This window comes from Schistocerca americana, chromosome 4 (genome assembly GCF_021461395.2).
Source record: "Schistocerca americana isolate TAMUIC-IGC-003095 chromosome 4, iqSchAmer2.1, whole genome shotgun sequence".
Taxonomy (NCBI): Eukaryota; Metazoa; Arthropoda; class Insecta; order Orthoptera; family Acrididae; genus Schistocerca; species Schistocerca americana.
This window is the reverse complement of record NC_060122.1, coordinates 203,851,283-203,870,571: the sequence shown is the minus strand read 5'-3', so window position 1 is coordinate 203,870,571 and position 19,289 is coordinate 203,851,283. Positions and strand designations below refer to the sequence as shown.

Genomic DNA, 19,289 nt, shown 5'->3' with positions numbered 1-19,289 from the left:
GACACTGCACAATATCATAGCCGTAGGCGATTAGGCAATAGTCTTTGCAACAAGTCCATTTTTAATGGGATGACATTCTCAGAGCGTAAAATTACATCTGGCGTAACTGGACTTTTGTTTCTGACAGTGATTCTAATTCCTCACCTGGATTTCTCAGCTACAGCACAGTCACAAGATCTCAATCTGAGTAGCCGTAGAGTAGACGCTCGGTCCTGTGAAAAGTTGTATTAAGAAATATCTGCTCCTGACCTCTCGCTGCTGAGGCTTACTTTGGTTAAATGGAAAAGAAAGATAACAGAAAACACATGTTTCCAGCATGTATGGGAATTCGATATACTGCCTATCCTCCCTCTCCTTACGATTTCTGTCCATCTTTTCCTCGCTCTCTCTTTGTTCATCTCCTCCTCCGTCCCCCTCTCTCTTTCCGTCACTTCCTCCCTCCCTCACTCTCAATCTTCTTCTATTTTCTCTCTCTCCCCCCGTCTCTCTGTCCATCACCTCCTTTCCATGTAAATTTCCCTTCTCCCTCTCTCTTCATCTACCCCCTTCTGTCACCATCTTTCTGTCCATTACCTCTTCCTCCGCTTTTATGTCCATCTTCTGCTGCCCCATTTTCTCCATCACCTCCCAGCCCCTCTCTCTGTCCATCTCCTCCTTCCCACTTTTTTTCTCCTTTTTCTTCCACCCAGCCGGCCGGTGTGGCCGAGCGGTTCTAGGCGTTTCAGTCTGGAACCGCGTGACCGCTAGAGTCGCAGGTTCGAATCCTGCCTGGGGCATGGATGTGTGTGCTGTCTTTAGGTTAGTTAGGTTTTAGTAGTTCTAGGGGACTGATGACCTCAGATGTTAAGTCCCATAGGCTCAGAGCCATTTGAACCATCTCCCACCCATCTGTCCATCTCCTCTTCCCCCACCCTTTGGCATCGTTTATTTTTATTGCTCATTCAGATTACGTGGTAGTATTCCAGTCATAACCTAATAAGGCATATATAGAGCTTACGTGTTTGCTAACAAATATTCAACGTAAATCGTTGAAGAACGTTTCGAGATTTTTGGTTAAGACGTTTCCTCTTTAAACTTTACATTTTTAGAAAACAGGTATATAAAAACACGCGCATGTGTCACTATTTAGAAACAAGCGGTTAAGAATTTTCGAAGATTTACGATTTTGAACAAAAGAACATATACGTTTTTATTTATGTAGATGAAAATGCTGGTGTTTTTGTACGCTCACTGCAGGAATACACAAAAGTACAGGCGTCTTCGAATACAATATTGTCTCAAAATTTCAAATGAATCTGTGAAGAACTTTCGGAAATTTATGATTTTGAACAAATGAACATGAAGTGTTTGCAAATTTCTTTATTAATACATATGTATTTGGATACTATATGGCGCTCCAGTAGATGCACAAAAACGTCACGTATCCACGAATCCAACGTCGTATCAAAATTTGAAAGAAATCGATTAAAGAATTTTCTGAGGTTTACGATTTTGTACAAACGAACATTTATATTTTTATTTATATAGACAGTTATTCTTAGTATTGTTATTATTACGGTATTAATTAATATAACTATCAATTAACAACGTTTTACTACACTCTTATCATCTTCTGCCAAGCTTCTATAGTTAGTGTATCCTCTTTGCGTGTACCGTTAAGGTCCATTATTTCGTTGACGCTGTCATTGCAAGAACATCTGCAAGGTTGTTTGAAGTCAAAATTTTTCGTAGGGCACAGATGATCAGATGTAGCACTATAACAATTTTCTTTCAGTTCTATTCTCTATCACAGTTTCATTTGCCATCACTCTAGTTCTTACTTCATCGTTAGCTTTTTCCTCCATTCTTGATAGTCTGGCGCTCCTTCGTAAACGATGGGTTTCTGCAGCTGTCAGCCTTTTTTGGACATCAGCATTTAACATCCATAGTTCTCATCCACAGCTTAGGACCGATTCAACCACTAGCCTATCCGCTATTTTCTATTAGTTGTTAAAAATATTCTTGTCTTATAAAAAGAATTAACGCACCCTATTACTTTTCTGCTTCGTTGTATTCTATAATATACTTCCATATTACCCAATCCACTTTTGTCAATCTAAGCCGCTAGATATTTAATTTTCTACCATTACTGAACCGTCATTGACGTAAACTTCAAAACTAGTGTCCTAATGTATCCAGTCTCTTCCAAAAAAGAACTTAATATTCGAGAGTTAATGTGTTTTTATTTACTTTTTTAGATATAAATATTAATTTATATATTATTTTTCGGATAAGCTTTAAAGTTATTAACCTATAATTACCAGTTATGCCGTTTTTGTAGCTGAGTGGTCAGCGTGACTGACTGTCAATCCAAAGAGCCCGGGTTCGATTCCCTGCTGGGTCGGAGATTTTCTCCACTCAGGGACTGGGTGTTGTGTTGTCCTAATCTTCATCATTTCATCCCCATCGACCCGCAAGTCACCGAAGTGGCGTCAAACCGAAAGACTTGCACCAGGCGAACGGTCTACCCGACGGGAGGCCCTCGTCACACGACATTTCATTTCATCAGTCCCCAGTTGTCATATTTCTGACTTAAACGTATCATGAACTCAAGATCGTATTCACATCGTCACAGAATGGCTTTATCAACAGAAGTGCTTTACGAAAACAACTGCACATCGTCCTAACGTTTTTCGAGTTTGCGAGGCTTCCCTTTACATTTTCGAGCCTCAGAAAGTTTTTATGGACCACCGATCCAACCCGCAAACTGGAGAACAAGGATTTGATATGAGGGTTTACTACCCTAGGACGGTTGACATCATTATGTCTAAAGAGACAACCTTCTAAGGTAAGACTTTGTTAAGAATTAGCAATAAATTAACCATCAGCCATTAAGGAAACACTGTAAACGCTAATGAAGGAGAGTTTGGTCTAAGAGCAATTCGGTTTTAGACAGAATATTCGTCCTACCGTTGCAAGAAGGCTCTTGCTAATTGTGGGCGAGAGGTTTATAGAAAATGGAAGATATTGATATACAGGGTGTCCCACTAATCTTGACAACCCAAAATAATTGTTTGTCCAGATGCAAATTACAAAATGTTTCAAGCAAATGTTCTTTAACCGTCAGGAGGACATCAATCAGCATGACTGCCTTCGTTGTAGCTTTGTTTTTTACTAAGTCATAATCAGCAGTATGACTTTTTTAAATGGCACCCTGTATTTTTAATTCGGTAATTCATTTCCTCTCCTAAAGACTTATTTAAAAATGTATCATAGTGTTCCATTCACTGAGACATAATGCACCTACCAAAATCGACTATCAGTGGGACGACCACATAAAACAAGATGGCTATTCATATCCGAAATCGAGATATGCTAAATAAAAACCGATGGGATTGCGACTGACTGCTATACTCTACGGTCGAACCTCCACAACAGATCCCTATGGAATTAAAGTTGGTACAAAGTAGGAAAAGCAGACGCCAGACTGAGATTCATAGGGAGAATCTTAAGAAAATGAAACTCATCCACGATGAAAGTGGCTTATACGGTGATAGTTCGACCGATTCTTGAGTGATGTTCAATAATATGCTATCCTTGCCAGGTACGTCATGGGATCGTTTTGTCAGTGCGAGAAAGTTACAAGGACATTCGACAAACTTTAGTGGCAGACGCTACGAGAGAGGTGTTGTGCATCACTAAGAAGTTTACTAGTGAAAATCCGAAAGAAAACTTTCCGGAAAGAGCCGGAACACACATTACCTCCTCCAAAATACATATCGTGAAATAACCACAGCAAGAGAATTCGAGAAATTAGAGATAATACAGAACTTACCGACAGTCATTCTTCCCATGAGCCATTCGCAACTGAAACAGGATACGAGGGATCAGTTAATGGAACCAGAAGCCACACACCGTTAGGTGGCTTGCGGAGCATGATGTAGATGTACGCTATGTAATCAAAAGTATCCGGACACCTGGCTGAAAATGACTTACAAGTTCGTGGTGCTCTCCATCGGTAATGCTGGGATTCAGTATCGTGTTGGCCCTCCATTAGCCTTGATGACAGCTTCCACTCTCACAGGCATACGTTTAATCAGGTGTTGGAATATTGTTTGGCAAATGGCAGCCCATTCTTCGCGGAGTACTGCACTGAGGAGAGGTATCAACGTCGGTCGGTGAGTCCTGAGACGAAGACGACAACGTTCCAAAACATCCCAAAAGTATTCCATAGGATTCAGGTCAGGTTCTGTGCAGGCCAGGGCATTACAGGGATGCTGTTTTCATGTAACAACTCCGCCACAGACCGTGTATTATGAACAGGTGCTCGATCGTGTTGAAAGATGCAGTCGCCATTCCCGAATTGCTCTTCAACAGTGGAAGCAAGAAGGTGCTTAAAACATCAATGTAGGCCTGTGCTGTGATGTTTGGTTTATGAGCAGCCACTCGACCATGAAATCCTCCCGCCCAACTGTCAAAGTACTTGCAATGGATCCTGATGCAGTTTGGAATTACTGTGTGATGGTTTGAATAGATTTCTGTCTATTACACATAACGACCCTCATCAACAGTCGGCGGTATCTGTGAGTCAACAGACGGGGTCGGCCGGTAGCTATTGTGCTGTACGTGTCCCTTCACGTTTCCACTTCACTATCACATCGGAAAAATTAGACCTAGGGATGTTTAGGACTGTGGAAATTTCGCGTACAGACGTATGACACAAGTGACACCCAATCGCCTGACCGCCTTTGAAGTCCGTGAGTTTCGCAGAGAGCCCCTTTCTGCTCTCTCATTACGTCTAATGACTACTGAGGTCGCTGATATGGAGTACCTGGCAGTAGGTGGTAGCACAATGCACATAATATGAAAAACGTATGTTTTGGAGAGTGTCCGGGTACTTCTGATCACATAGTGTAAGTGCTGTGGTGTCCATTTTCAATTTTGTATGACTTTACGACAGATGGGTTGCACATCAAACTACTTTTACACATCGGATGATGTCCCAAAAGGGTGAAACGCGCCACTGATACTAACCAAGACTGCTTTTGTTCTGAAATGATGCAGATAAACGTAGATAGTCGTCGCTTCAAGTCAGATGTTCACCGTTTGAATGTTATGGCCGTTAGTGTGCTACTGAGTCAACTACTTTTCTAAATTCAAGAAATACTGTATCCATCCAAGTTCCGACAAATGGAAGAATTATTGCACAATCAACTTAACAACTCATGCATCCAAGTTGCTGACAGGAATCATATACAGAAGAATGGAAAAGGAAACTGTGGATTTGGTAGACGACGATCAATTTGGCTTTACGAAAGGTAAAGTCACCAGAGAAGCAGTTCTGACGTTGCGGGTGACAATGGAAGCAAGCCCAAATAAAAATCAAGACTTTTACAGTGTCAAATTGTGCAAGTTCTTCGAAGTCCTGATAAATTGGCGTTAGCTATAGGATAAGACGGGTAACATATAATATGCACTAGAACCAAGAAGAAATAAGACCAAACGACTGATGATCTCAGAAGTTAAGTCGCATAGTTCGCAGAGCCATTTTGAAATAAGACCAAAAGCAAATTGCATGAACTAAAAGGAGTGTGAGTCAGGGATGTAGCCTTTCGTACCTACTGTTCAATCCGTACATCGAGGAAGCAATGACGAAAATTAAAGGCACGTTCAAGAGGGGGATCAAAATTCAAGGTGAAAGATATCAGTGGTAAGATTTGCTGATGACAATGCTCAGTGAAAGTGAGGAAGAATTACAGTAGGTATTGAATAGAATGAACAGTGTAGTTAGTACAGAATATGAACTGAGAGTGAATCGAAGATAGAAGTAATGAGAAGTAGCAGCAACGAGAACAGCGAGGAACTTAATATCAGGATTAGGGATAAAAATGTAGGCGAGTTCTTCTACCTACGCTGCAAAATAATTCATGACGGACGGGGCAAGGAGGACATAAAAAGCTCACTAGCCCTGCAAAAAGAGCATTCCTGGCCAAGAGAAGTTAACCAGTATCAAACGCATGTCTTAATGTCTGAGAATGTGCTTTTGGGCCACATCATTGTGTAGTATTGAGACATGGACTGTGAGAAAACGAGAACAGAAGAGAATCGAAGCCTTCCCGATGTGAGGCTAGAGAAGAATGTTGAATATTATGTGGACTGATAAGGTCAGGAATGAGGAAGCACTCTGCAGAATCGTCGATGAAAGAAGTACATGGAAAGCATTGATTAGAAGAACGGCTAGGATGCCATGACATCTATTAAGATATTAAAAAGTTGCTTCCGTGGTTCAAGAGGGAGAATAATGACTGTAACCAGACTAGAATACACAGAAGCGACAAAGAAACTAGTGTAGGCATGCATATTCAAGTACAGAATAAGGCGCTGTAGTCGGCGACGCCTACATAAGACAAGTGCCTGGCGCAGTTGTCAGAACAGTTACTGCTGCTACAATGACAGGTTATCAAGATATAAGTGAGTTTGAATGAGATGTTTAGGTCTACGCGTGTGTCCTTGAGGACTTTACGACACAAAGCTTTACGCCTCGCATGGACCCGTCAACATTGACATTGGACTGCTGAGTACTGTGAACCTGTTGCCTGGTTGGACGAATCTCGTTTCAGATCGTATCGAGCGGATGGACGCATACAGGAATGGAGACAACCTCACGAATCCATGGATCCTGCATGCCAGCAGGGAAATATTCGTTGGTGGAGGCTCTATAATGGTGTGGGGCGTGTGCAGTTATATGGGATACCTGATATGTCTAGATACGACTCTGACAGGTGACACGTACGTAAGCATCCTGTCTGATCGGTTGCATCCATTCATGTCCATCGTGCATTCCGACGGACTTGGGCAATTCCAGCAGGACAATGCGACATCCCACACCTCCAGGCTTGCTACAGAGTGGCTCCGTTAACACTATTCTGAGTTTAAACACTTCCCAGACATGAACATTATTGAGCATATCTTTGATGCACTGCTACATGATATTCAGAGGGGATCTCCACCCCCTCGTACTCTTACGGATTTATGGACAGCCCTATGGACAGCCCTACAGGATTCATTGTTTCAGTTCTTTCCAGCACTAATTCAGACATTAGTTGACTCCATGCCACGTCGTGTTACGGCACTTGTGCGGGCTGGCGGGGGCCCTTCACAATATTAGGCAGGTGTACCAGTTTCTTTGGCTCTTCAGCGTATATCCGTCATATGACTGAGGTCGCAGATTGCAAGTGCTACCATCCAGAAGAACTAGAAAAAATCCTTGCTCCAAAATACACTACTGGTCATTAAAATTGCTACACCACGAAGATGACGTGCTACACACGCGAAATTTAACCGACAGGAAGAAGATGCTGTGATATGCAAATGATTAGCTTTACAGAGCATTCACATTAGGTTGGCGCGGTGGCGACCCTACAACGTGCTGACATGAGGGAAGTTTCCAACCGATTTCCCATACACAAGCAGCAGTTGACCGGCGTTGCCTGGTGAAACGTTGTTGTGATGCCTCGTGTAAGGCGGAGAAATGCGTACCATCACGTTTCCGACTTTGATAAAGGGCGGATTGCAGCCTATCGCGATTGCGGTTTGTCGTATCGCGACATTACTGCTCCCGTTGGTCGAGATCAAATGACTGTGTTGCAGAATATGGAATCGGTGGGTTCAGGAGGGTAATACGGAACGCCGTGCTGGATCCCAACGGCCTCGTATCACTAGTAGTCGAGATGACAGGCATTTTATCCGCATGGCTGTATCGTATCGTGCAGCCACGTCTCGATCCCTGAGTCAACAGATGGGGACGTTTGCAAGACAACAACTATCTTCATGAACAGTTCGACGACGTTTGCAGCAGCATGGACTATCAGTTCGGAGACCATGGCTGCGGTTACTATTGGCGCTGCATCACAGACAGGAGCGCCTGCGATGGTGCACTCAACGACGAACCTGGGTGCACGAATGGCAAAACGTCATTTTTTCGGATGAATCCAGGTTCTGTTTACAGCATCATGATGGTCGCATTCGTGTTTGGCGACATCGCGGTGAACGCACACTGGAAGCGTGTATTCATCATCGCCATACTAGCGCATTACCCGGCGTGATGGTATGGGGTGCCATTGGTTACACGTCTCGGTCACCTCTTGTTCGCATTGATGGCACTTTGAAGAGTAGACGTTACATTTCAGATGTGTTACGACCTGAGGTTGTACCCTTCACGGGCAGCTGTACCTGTATACGCCATGCAAGCTCTGTTTGACTCAATGCACATGCGTTATTACGGCCAGAGGTGGTTGTTCTGGGTACTAATTTCTCATGATCTATGCACCCAAACTGCGTGAAAATGTAATCACATGTCAGTTCTAGTATAATATATCCGTCCAATGAATACCCGTTTATCATCTGTATTTCTTCTTGGTGTAGTAATTTTAATAGCTAGTAGTGTATGAGGAAAGCGCTAGATGGGTTTTCGGAATTCACTGAGCTGATTCGACGGCAGTTTTGTGGATTACTTCTGTACTTCGCTAAAGGACGCATCTGATGAATGCTTTCTTCTGGTCACTGGGTTGTCTTTTGTGCAAGTGATCTGCGGCATGATATCGTGGAAATGGAACCTAACGCAGCGTCATGTTCTGTACAGAATGCAATAGGGATAACATGGGTCAGAGGATGCATATTCAATTTCAGCGATTTTATCTGTTGCTCAACGAGATTGTCAGTAACATCTATATCACTTATTTTCTGTGGGTACTGGAGAAGTGAAATGGAGCAGTAATCTTACGTATTCCATTGTAAAGAAAACTTTGACAACGTAGATCAGTATTCTTGGTATTGCTTTATTACACTTAATTTCAATTACCGAATGTATTTCATAATAACCAACGGCGAAGTTTTTCTCACTTAAAGTTAACGGTTTGATCCACTTTTACGCTTAGCGATGTATCATCTAAGTGATTATCTTTGCTTACTCACTAGTTGTAGCCTTTATGGACATAATAATTAGTCACTGCACTTTGAATATTTTTCCTGTATATTTTGCAATTGCCAGGACGTGGCTGGATGCTAAATGCCTTTTCGCCCCTTTTGTCCGCAGGATGACCCCCGACCCATTCGTTCGCAGCTCCTTCTGGGCAGTGGTGATCGGCGCGACGGCATCATTCGTGGGTGGCTGCGCCGTCCACCAGGGCATGGTACAGAAGTTCATGTCGCTGCCGGATCTGGCAGCTTGTCGAAAGTGAGTTTTGCCAGAGGTTGAGAGGAACTCACATACCCAGCCAAGACCACTAACACCCTCCTGTACATTGCCACTAGATACGGAGGTTGCTTTTTCCTGTCCCGATTGCCGATTGTGCAAAGAATTTTTACCACTAGTATCTGGCTGAGAAGGAAGAGAAGGCAGCAGCGTGAAGTTTCTGATCGCCAGACTTCGCACCAGTGTCCTGGATTAACTCCCAAATCCCTCCGCATGTCTCATAGAGGCACTTGACACTGTTGTTGAAGATCGGTCCGTCGTATTGGGATGATCATTCCGCCCATCCCGTTGGAGTTATTCTATAGGAGCAGGATGTGTGCCAGCAACAGGTTTCGTTCTGCCCTAGCAATAGACACTTGACACTATACTGTAAAAGAAATAATTAAAGACTTTATATTTGATAACAAGTTGGAGGAGAGCAACATCAAACTATCTTCAGTACTGTCTAGCCTAGAACGACAATGCGGAATACTCTTGATGATAACTTCCCTAACTTTATGGGAACATATGAAAATGTGTGAAAGTTATATATATGAGAATGGAACACTACAGTAAGGGATATGGATTTTTCCAAAACGGTAGTTTTATGTTAGTGAATCCTATAGGAGAAAGGATCTGGGAATTCCATGATAAGTTTCAACCACAAAGCATGTATCACTTGGGATAAATAAGAAAAATATCACAAATTATTTCTTAGATTCAAAAATGTTAAAATGTGTGTTAATTCCTAAGTGATCAAACTGCTTACGTCATCGTCCCTAGACTTACACACTACTTAAACGAACTTAGGCTACGAACAACACACGCACACCCATGCTGGAGGGACGCCTCTAACCTCAGGCGGAAGCGGCACTCAGTCCGTGTCGTGACGTCTCAAACTGCGCGGCTTTCTTAGATTGAGGAAACAGATAAAAGACATAGTGACCTAGTTCTGAAACTGTACTTGATGAAGGGTAGACGGGAAATAATTTAGTAAAGAAGAGACCCCATACTATCAAATGGGGCAATGCTTAACTAAGAGTTAACGAGCTCATGAGAGGTTATTACTATGGTGGACATAACGGCCAAGACATTTACCAGAAATTGTGGGGAACATAATACAAAAGCTTAAATAAAGGTATCTTGAATTCGTTATGATAATTAATTTAAGTAAATTTATTGTTGTACAATTTAATTCAAGCAAAATAACTGTAAACAACGAGAAATAAAAATTTACAAGTATTCGTATGCATGGATGGCCGGTTGCACTGTGAAATATCAGCCAGATGATAAAACTTTCAAAAGCAGAGTGGCCAGTTGAAAATGGAATTAAAACGAGAAAGTAACAGCTTAAAAGTAAACTTCATTACTGAAAACTAGATGCATCTTAGAGTAACATAGAGGACACTAACAAAAATGTGCATAAAGAGTCACAGTAAACTCTAGATGAAAGAGTTCACAGGTAGTATGGAAACATTAAAATGTTCCATAAAAGGAAATAAAGGTACGTTTAAATGAAGAGCGGGATATATGGTAATTTGTGACTTTCATAGAACAATACAGTTTATAATCAAAATATCCACGGGTATGCTGCCGGTCTATAGTGTCCAACGGGCACAATATTTCGGCGATCATACATGTCGCCATCATCAGGTGAACTGACGGACTGAGCTCCTGTGAACGTGCCGGCACGGAGATCCGTACACTATGGCTGCTCAGAGGGAACTGGGTTCGATCGCGGCGGCGGCCGATTTAAATACCCTCCGCCCGCGGCGCGCTCCCTCCGCCGTCCGCGCCCGCGTACGGATCTCCGTGCCGGCACGTTCACAGGAGCTCAGTCCGTCAGTTCACCTGATGATGGCGACATGTATGATCGCCGAAATATTGTGCCCGTTGGACACTATAGACCGGCAGCATACACGTGGATATTTTGATTATCAAATACGCCGGGAGAAACTCAAGAATCAATACAGTTTATGACTCAGTCAATGCAATACAAGTCAATGAGTCATCTAGAAACCAGTGCATATTTTTGTAATGAAGTATTTAATATGCAATTCAAACTCAGTAATGTAAGTTCATGAAACGTCACCAAGCTTACATTTATAAGTGAAAAATAAAATTAAAAACTGCACGATGACGATATTGGTTCTAGAAATATTTACATGTCATTGGACAAAAAGGTATCAAAAGTAATTAGAATAAAATTTTAGTTGAAGCTATGGTGAAAGACTCAGGGCAGATTGGTAGGATAGTAATGTCACGTTCTTGAATTAAAAACGCGATCTTCGATAAGGATACGTTATTTTTCACTAAAAGCTATCTCGATAACTCTACAGGGTGACTGTCATTAACATTTAAAAACCTCCAAATCGACATAGAAGACGCTGAGACAAGTGATTTATCATAAGGCACGAGGGGGTCGAAAATGTCGGAAATAACCCAAAAGTCACATGTTCAACAGTTGTCATCATTCTTGGGGTATTTTCCTACATTTGCGGGACCATGTGTGTAATAATAAATCACTTGTCACAGCATCGTCTATGTCGCTTTGGAGGTTTTTCAGCGTCAGCGTTAATAAGAATCACCTTATAGAGTTATCGGGATAGCTTTTACTGAGCAATGCTGCATCCCTTGTCGAATATCTCTCTTTATTTCAAGAACGTGAGAGTTCTGTATTATTACCACGGTATAAATTTGTCTCAGTGCCGTATACGTCGCTTCGTGATTTTTTAAATGTTAATAGCAATCGCTCTGAATGGTATGTGACACAGGATAAGGAAATGGAAGTAATACTTAACGCGTACGATCTCACAGCTAGTGGCATACTAAGGTTGTTAATTTCTCACTCTGGCTGTTCAGCATAGTTTGTGGTTCCAGTGGACGCACGCTCTATTGGCGTCAAAAATGTGTTAAAACCACATAGGCGTTAATCGTCAAATGATGAGGTGTCTTCAGGTTTCGGCCACCCATCTTCCTGGCTAGCGCTGTGCTGTCGGGCATCAGATAAAATTGTGATCCATAGATCTGTACCTTTGCAGGTACACTAAAATACTATGGGTAACGAACGATGACGAGAGCGCAGCAGGGCTGCAGCAGAGTCGTGATTTCGATTTCACAAACGAGTTCATGCGGTAGAATAAACTATCTAAAAATATATCATGCAAAGACCAAATTCTTAAGTGGGGTCATCACCAGATGGGTATGGGGCAGGCTAGTAAACTTCATAAACTACGACATAGTGCGACTGGAGTGGTGCTTGGGTATTGTAGGAAGATTGTCTCCGCCATTTTCATGTGCCAGGTGCAGTCCCGGCTGTCCGAACGGGTGATATACACGGTACAGTCGCGTTATTGTGACCAACACCTGTGTTCTACATTCAGCGACCAATAAACAATCACAGACATTAGGTGGCAGCACTATCAGTGGAGGGTATGTAAAGCGTGTCAGGGGTGAGGGGCGGGAAAACATTCCAGTCGTTGTCGTAATGCGGAAACGGAACAAATTATCTGGCGTCCCGAACGACACGACCGAGCGAGGTGGCGCAGTGGTTTGCACACTGGACTTGCATTCGGGAGGACGACGGTTCAATCCCATCTCCGGCCATCCTGATTCAGGTTTTCCGTGATTTCCCTAAATCGTTTCAGGTAAACGCCGGGATGGTTCCTTTGAAAGGGCACGGCCGATTTCCTTCCCAATCCTTCCCTAACCCGAGCTTGCGCTCCGTCTCTAATGACCTCGTTGTCGACGGAAAGTTAAACACTAACCACCACCACCACCACCGAACGACACGAACATTGGTAAATTCTCCAATGGTGCAAGCATTTCCGAAACGGTTAAGTTCGTAAACTGTTCTCATTCCGCATTGGTTACAGTATGTCGTACACGACAAAATGGCGTTGTCTCAAACCGGCACCATGGCTTCTGTAGCACACCAGGGGCCATAAACGACAGCTGTGAACTATTGTGCACGGGCGATGATGACATGTGTAGCTGATAAGCAACTAATCACCCAGATGAAACAAAGCGCTACCAATGGTGTGTCCTCAGCGACCATTAAGTTAACTATTGGTCTCCTCTGCGGGTGCCTGCTTCGTGCATCGATATATACTGCTGTTCATCGGCAAGGAAGGCTGGAATCTGTACGCCTATACTGCAACTGGACGACCAATGAGTGGAGACAGGTTGGCCTTTTCAGATGAATGACGATTTATGCTGCATCAAACAAATGGCCAATGGCACATACAGCATGAAATGTATAAAAGCAAAAACCACACATGATTTTAATGGGCTGGGAAAAGTTTTCCAGGCATTCCCTGCGTGATATCGTCATTTACAAAGGCAAAATGGACCAGCACGTGTATGTATCTATCCATATGCACCTCTTTACACCGGTCGGAGTGGCCGTGCGGTTCTAGGCGCTTGAGTCTGGAGCCGAGCGACCGCTACGGTGGCAGGTTAGAATCCTGCCTCGGGCAGGGATGTTTGTGATGTCCTTAGGTTGGTTAGGTTTAAGTAGTTCTAAGTTCTGGGGGACTGATGACCTCATAAGTTAAGTCGCATAGTGCTCAGAGCCATTTGAACCACTTTACGCAATTTGTTTTTCCTAGGCACAGTAGCATCTGCTAGCAGGACAATGCAACTTGTCACACAGCTCGTAGTATATACACTTTTTTTTGTCATCAGTCTACTGACTGGTTTGATGCGGCCCGCCACGAATTCCTTTCCTGTGATAACCTCTTCATCTCAGAGTAGCACTTGCAACCTACGTCCTCAATTATTTGCTTGACGTATTCCAATCTCTGTCTTCCTCTACAGTTTTTTCCCTCTACAGCTCCCTCTAGTACCATGGAAGTCATTCCGTCATGTCTTAGCAGATGTCCTATCATTCTGTTCCTTCTCCTTATCAGTGTTTTCCACATATTCCTTTTCTCTCCGATTCTGCATAGAACCTCCTCATTCCTTACCTTATCAGTCCACCTAATTTTCAACATTCGTCTATAGCACCACATCTCAAATGCTTCGATTCTCTTCTGTTCCGGTTTTCCCACGGTCCATGTTTCACTACCATACAATGCTGTACTCCAGACGTACATCCTCAGAAATTTCTTCCTCAAATTAAGGCCGGTATTTGATATTAGTAGACTTCTCTTCAGCAGAAGTGCCTTTTTGCCATAGCGAGTCTGCTTTTGATGTCCTCCTTGCTCCGTCCGTCATTGGTTATTTGACTGCCTAGGTAGCAGAATTCCTTAACGTCATTGACTTCGTGACCATCAATCCTGATGTTAAGTTTCTCGCTGTTCTCATTTCTACTACTTCTCATTACCTTCGTCTTTCTCCGATTTACTCTCAAACCATACTGCGTACTCATTAGACTGTTGATTCCGTTCAGCAGATCATTTAATTCTTCTTCACTTTCACTCAGGATAGCGATGTCATCAGAGAATCGTATCATTGATATCCTTTCACCTTGTATTTTAATTCCACTCCTGAACCTTTCTTTTATTTCCATCATTGCTTCCTCGATGTACAGATTGAAGAGTAGGGGCGAAAGGCTACAGCCTTGTCTTACACCCTTCTTAATACGAGCACTTCGTTCTAGATCGTCCACTCTTATTATTCCCTCTTGGTTGTTGTACATATTGTATATGACCCGTCTCTCCCTATAGCTTACCCCTACTTTTTCCAGAATCTCGAACAGCTTGCACCATTTTATATTGTCGAACGCTTTTTCCAGGTCGACAAATCCTATGAAAGTGTCTTGATTTTTCTTTAGCCTTGCTTCCATTACTAGCCGTAACGTCAGAATTGCCTCTCTCGTCCCTTTACTTTTCCTACAGCCAAACTGATCGTCACCTAGCGTATTCTCAATTTTCTTTTCCATTCTTCTGTATATTATTCTTGTAAGCAGCTTCGATGCATGAGCTGTTAAGCTGATTGTGCGATAATTCTCGCACTTGTCAGCTCTTGCCGTCTTCGGAATTGTGTGGATGATGCTTTTCCGCAAGTCAGATGGTATGTCGCCAGACTCATATAATCTACACACCAACGTGAATAGTCGGTTTGTTGACACTTCCCCCAATGATTTTAGAAATTCTGATGGAATGTTATCTATCTACATCTACATCTACATCTATACTCCGCGAGCCACCTTGCGGTGTGTGGCGGAGGGTACTTATTGTACCACTATCTGATCCCCCCTTCCCTGTTCCATTCACGAATTGTGCGTGGGAAGAACGACTGCTTGTAAGTCTGCATTATTTGACCGTAAGTCCTCCAAAGCTCTTTTAAATTCCGATTCTAATACTGGATCCCCTATCTCTTCTAAATCGACTCCTGTTTCTTCTTCTATCACATCAGATAAATCTTCACCCTCATAGAGGCTTTCAATGTATTCTTTCCACCTATCTGCTCTCTCTTCTGCATTTAACAGTGGAATTCCCGTTGCACTTTTAATGTTACCACCGTTGCTTTTAATGTCACCAAAGGTTGTTTTGACTTTCCTGTATGCTGAGTCTGTCCTTCCAACAATCATATCTTTTTCGATGTCTTCACATTTTTCCTGCAGCCATTTCGTCTTAGCTTCCCTGCACTTCCTATTTATTTCATTCCTCAGCGACTTGTACTTCTGCATTACTGATTTTCCCGGAACGTGTTTGTACTTCCTCCTTTCATCAATCAACTGAAGTATTTCTTCTGTTACCCATGGTTTCTTCGCAGCAACCTTCTTTGTACCTATGTTTTCCTTCCCAACTTCTGTGATGGCCCTTTTTAGAGATGTCCATTCCTCTTCAACTGTACAGCCTACTGTGTTATTCCTTATTGCTGTATCTACAGCGTTAGAGAACTTCAGACGTATCTCGTCATTCGTTAGTGCTTCCGCATCCCACTTCTTTGCGTATTGATTCTTCCTGACTAATGTCCTTGAACTTCAGCCTGCTCTTCATCACTACTATATTGTGATCTGAGTCTATATCTGCTCCTGGGTACGCCTTACAGTCCAGTACCTGATTTCGGAATCTCTGTCTTACCATGATGTAATCTAATTGAAATCTTCCTGTATCTCCCGGCCTTTTCCAAGTATACCTCCTCCTCTTGTGATTCTTGAACAGGGTATTCGCTATTACTAGCTGAAACTTGTTACAGAACTCAATTAGTCTTTCTCCTCTTTCATTCCTTGTCCCAAGCCCATATTCTCCTATAACCTTATTTTCTACTCCTTCCCCTACAACTGCATTCCAGTCACCCATGACTATTAGATTTTCGTCCCCCTTTACATACCGTATTACCATTTCAATATTCTCATACAATTTCTCTATCTGATCATCTTCAGCTTGCGACGTCGGCATGTATACCTGAACTACCGTTGTCGGTGTTGGTCTGCTGTCGATTCTGGTTAGAACAACCCGGTCACTGAACTGTTCACAGTAACACACCCTCTGCCCTACCTTCCTATTCATAACGAATCCTACACCTGTTATACCATTTTCTGCTGCTGTTGATATTACCCAATACTCATCTGACCCAGAAATCCTTGTCTTCCTTCCACTTCACTTCACTGACCCCTACTACATCTAGATTGAGCCTTTGCATTTCCCTTTTCAGATTTTCTAGTTTCCCTACCACGTTCAAGCTTCTGACATTCCACGCCCCGACTCGTAGAACGTTATCCTTTCGTTGATTATTCAATCTTTTTCTCATGGTAACCTCCCACTTGGCAGTCCCCTCCCGGAAATCCGAATGGGGGAGTGTTCCGGAATCTTTTGCCAATGGAGAGATCATCACGACACTTCTTCAATTACAGGCCACACGTCCTGTGGATACACGTTACGTGTCTTTAATGCAGTGGTCTCCATTGCCTTCTGCATCCTCATGCCGTTGATCATTGCTGATTCTTCCGCCTTTAGGGGCAATTTCCCACCCCTAGGACAAGAGAATGCCCTGAACCTCTATCCGCTCCTCCGCCATCATTGACAAGGCCTTTGACAGAATGAGGCTGACTTCTTATGCTGGAAGTCTTCGGCCGCCAATACTGATTATTTATCAAAATTTAGGCTGTGGGGGGGATCGATCCCGGGACCGAAGACGTCTTGATTATGAATCAAAGACGCTACCCCTAGACCACGCGTATGTAAGCAAAAACCATACCTTATTTTAATGGGCTAGGAAATGTTTTCCAGGCATTCCCTGCGTGATATCGTCGTTTACAAAGGCAAATTCGATCAGCACATGTATATATCTACCCATATGCACCCCTTTTACGCCGGCCGGAGTGTCCGTGCGGTTCTAGGCGCTACAGTCTGGAGCCGAGCGACCGCTACGGTCTCAGGTTAGAATCCTGCCTCGGGTATGGATGTGTGTGATGTCCTTAGCTTAGTCAGGTTTAAGTAGTTCTAAGTTCTGGGGGACTGATGACCTCAGAAGTTAAGTCGCATAGTGCTCAGAGCCATTTGAACCCCTTTACGCAGTTTGTTTTTCCTAGGCACAGTAGCATCTGCTAGCAGGACAATGCAACTTGTCACACAGTTCGTAGTATATACACGTAGTTCGAAGATAACGAAGATGTGTCCCGTACAGCTCTGGCGATTTAAGCCCAATCGATCGGGATTTTCGCGCCTAGGATCCTCTACCGAGGAATCTAGCGCAGCTGGCCCCAACACTGGAGCCTGCATGGCTTCACATCTGCGTCGGCCACATCCAGAACTTCGTTAGCTGTCTTCCTGCACAATTCGCAGCGGTCCGCACTGCAAAAGATGTTTACTCAGGCTTTTGACGCGTGGCTGTTTTAATGTGACAGAACAATGTATGTACTGGTTCAAATGGTGCTAAGTGTTATGGGACTTAACATCTGAGGTCATCAGTCCCCTAGACTTAGATCTACCTAAACCTAAGGACATCACACATCCATACCCGAGGCAGGATTCGAACCTGCTACCGTAGCAGCAGCACGGTTCCTGACTGAAGCGCCTCGAATCGCTCGGCCACAGGGGTCGGCATGTTCTAGTGAACTGACATTCACTATCCATATTAAAGTACTATAACAGGACACTATTCGTCTGCCCCAATCATGTTACAGTTCTCGCCACGATTAGCATTTATAAAGGGAATAGTGGGTTGCCCAGCTCACAGATTAACGCCTTTCAAAGGCTGTAACAGTCTCCTGACGGGAGACGTACGGCCAGCTGCCGTGAGTTTTCTAGTTAGGACACCTACGATACGGTGACTGCATCTGTTCTTTAATTTTCCAAGCGACTTGTGTATGCGTAATATCATCCAGATGTGTCTGATCATCTATCATCCTTTCGTATGACCATAAATCGCTGTATGAAATGCAAACATGTTATTAGAATCTATGGCAAAGTTCTCTTCTTCACTATCTGTTACAGACGAGCTAACAGTCACGTAGTACCATAAACTGTATGTCATGTGTTCCGAGTTGTTCTATCACCCTTTAGTTCTTACACGGCTCTCGTGACCATTACATGTAAATCTTGAGGATACGTAAAGTAATGGACGTCGGTCTAAGCTACATAGGAATAAAGATTGAAACGTTCCTTTAGAAAAATTAATGAATGACTGTGCTAATAAACCTCTTACATTATTTGCTTTTCAAACAGCTGAGTAAAACTGAACGTACTCAGACATTACTCTCTTTACTTATTCTGATCAACACTAAACTGACACACAATATTTTCAGCGCAACGCAATCTGACTTTCAAAAATCCCTACAAAAGAATGGCCTTGACTAACAATAATCTATACCTTTCATCAATCACTTACCTCACAAAAATCTTCGTTACTCGAACTACTGCAATACAGCGAGCGCCAGTACTGCCAGCTAAAAGATTCTAACTACTGAAGGCACTAACTACTGATAGGCATAGTTAGCAAATGAAAGGTTTACCTTAACAGTCTTTAAGAGTCATAATATGTATATATCAGTTCATGACATCCAGTCTTACGAATTTACTGTCTCTGATGGACACACGTCCAGATCATCGGCTCTCAAAACTCCGCCATCTCTCTCCCCACATCCACCACTGCTGGCGGCTCACCTCCAACTGCGCAACGCTACGCG

At 43.2% G+C, this 19,289-nt stretch overlaps 1 protein-coding gene across 1 annotated transcript in view; it reads left to right on the top strand.

The window, feature by feature from the left end:
• LOC124613178 (sodium-coupled monocarboxylate transporter 1-like) overlaps nt 1-19,289 on the top strand; it is a 95,697-nt gene that overhangs the window by 35,747 nt on the left and 40,661 nt on the right. The window contains exon 7 of the mRNA XM_047141817.1: nt 9,074-9,214. Coding sequence (XP_046997773.1) covers nt 9,074-9,214 — 141 coding nt within the window. The remainder of the gene's footprint in view (nt 1-9,073; nt 9,215-19,289) is intronic.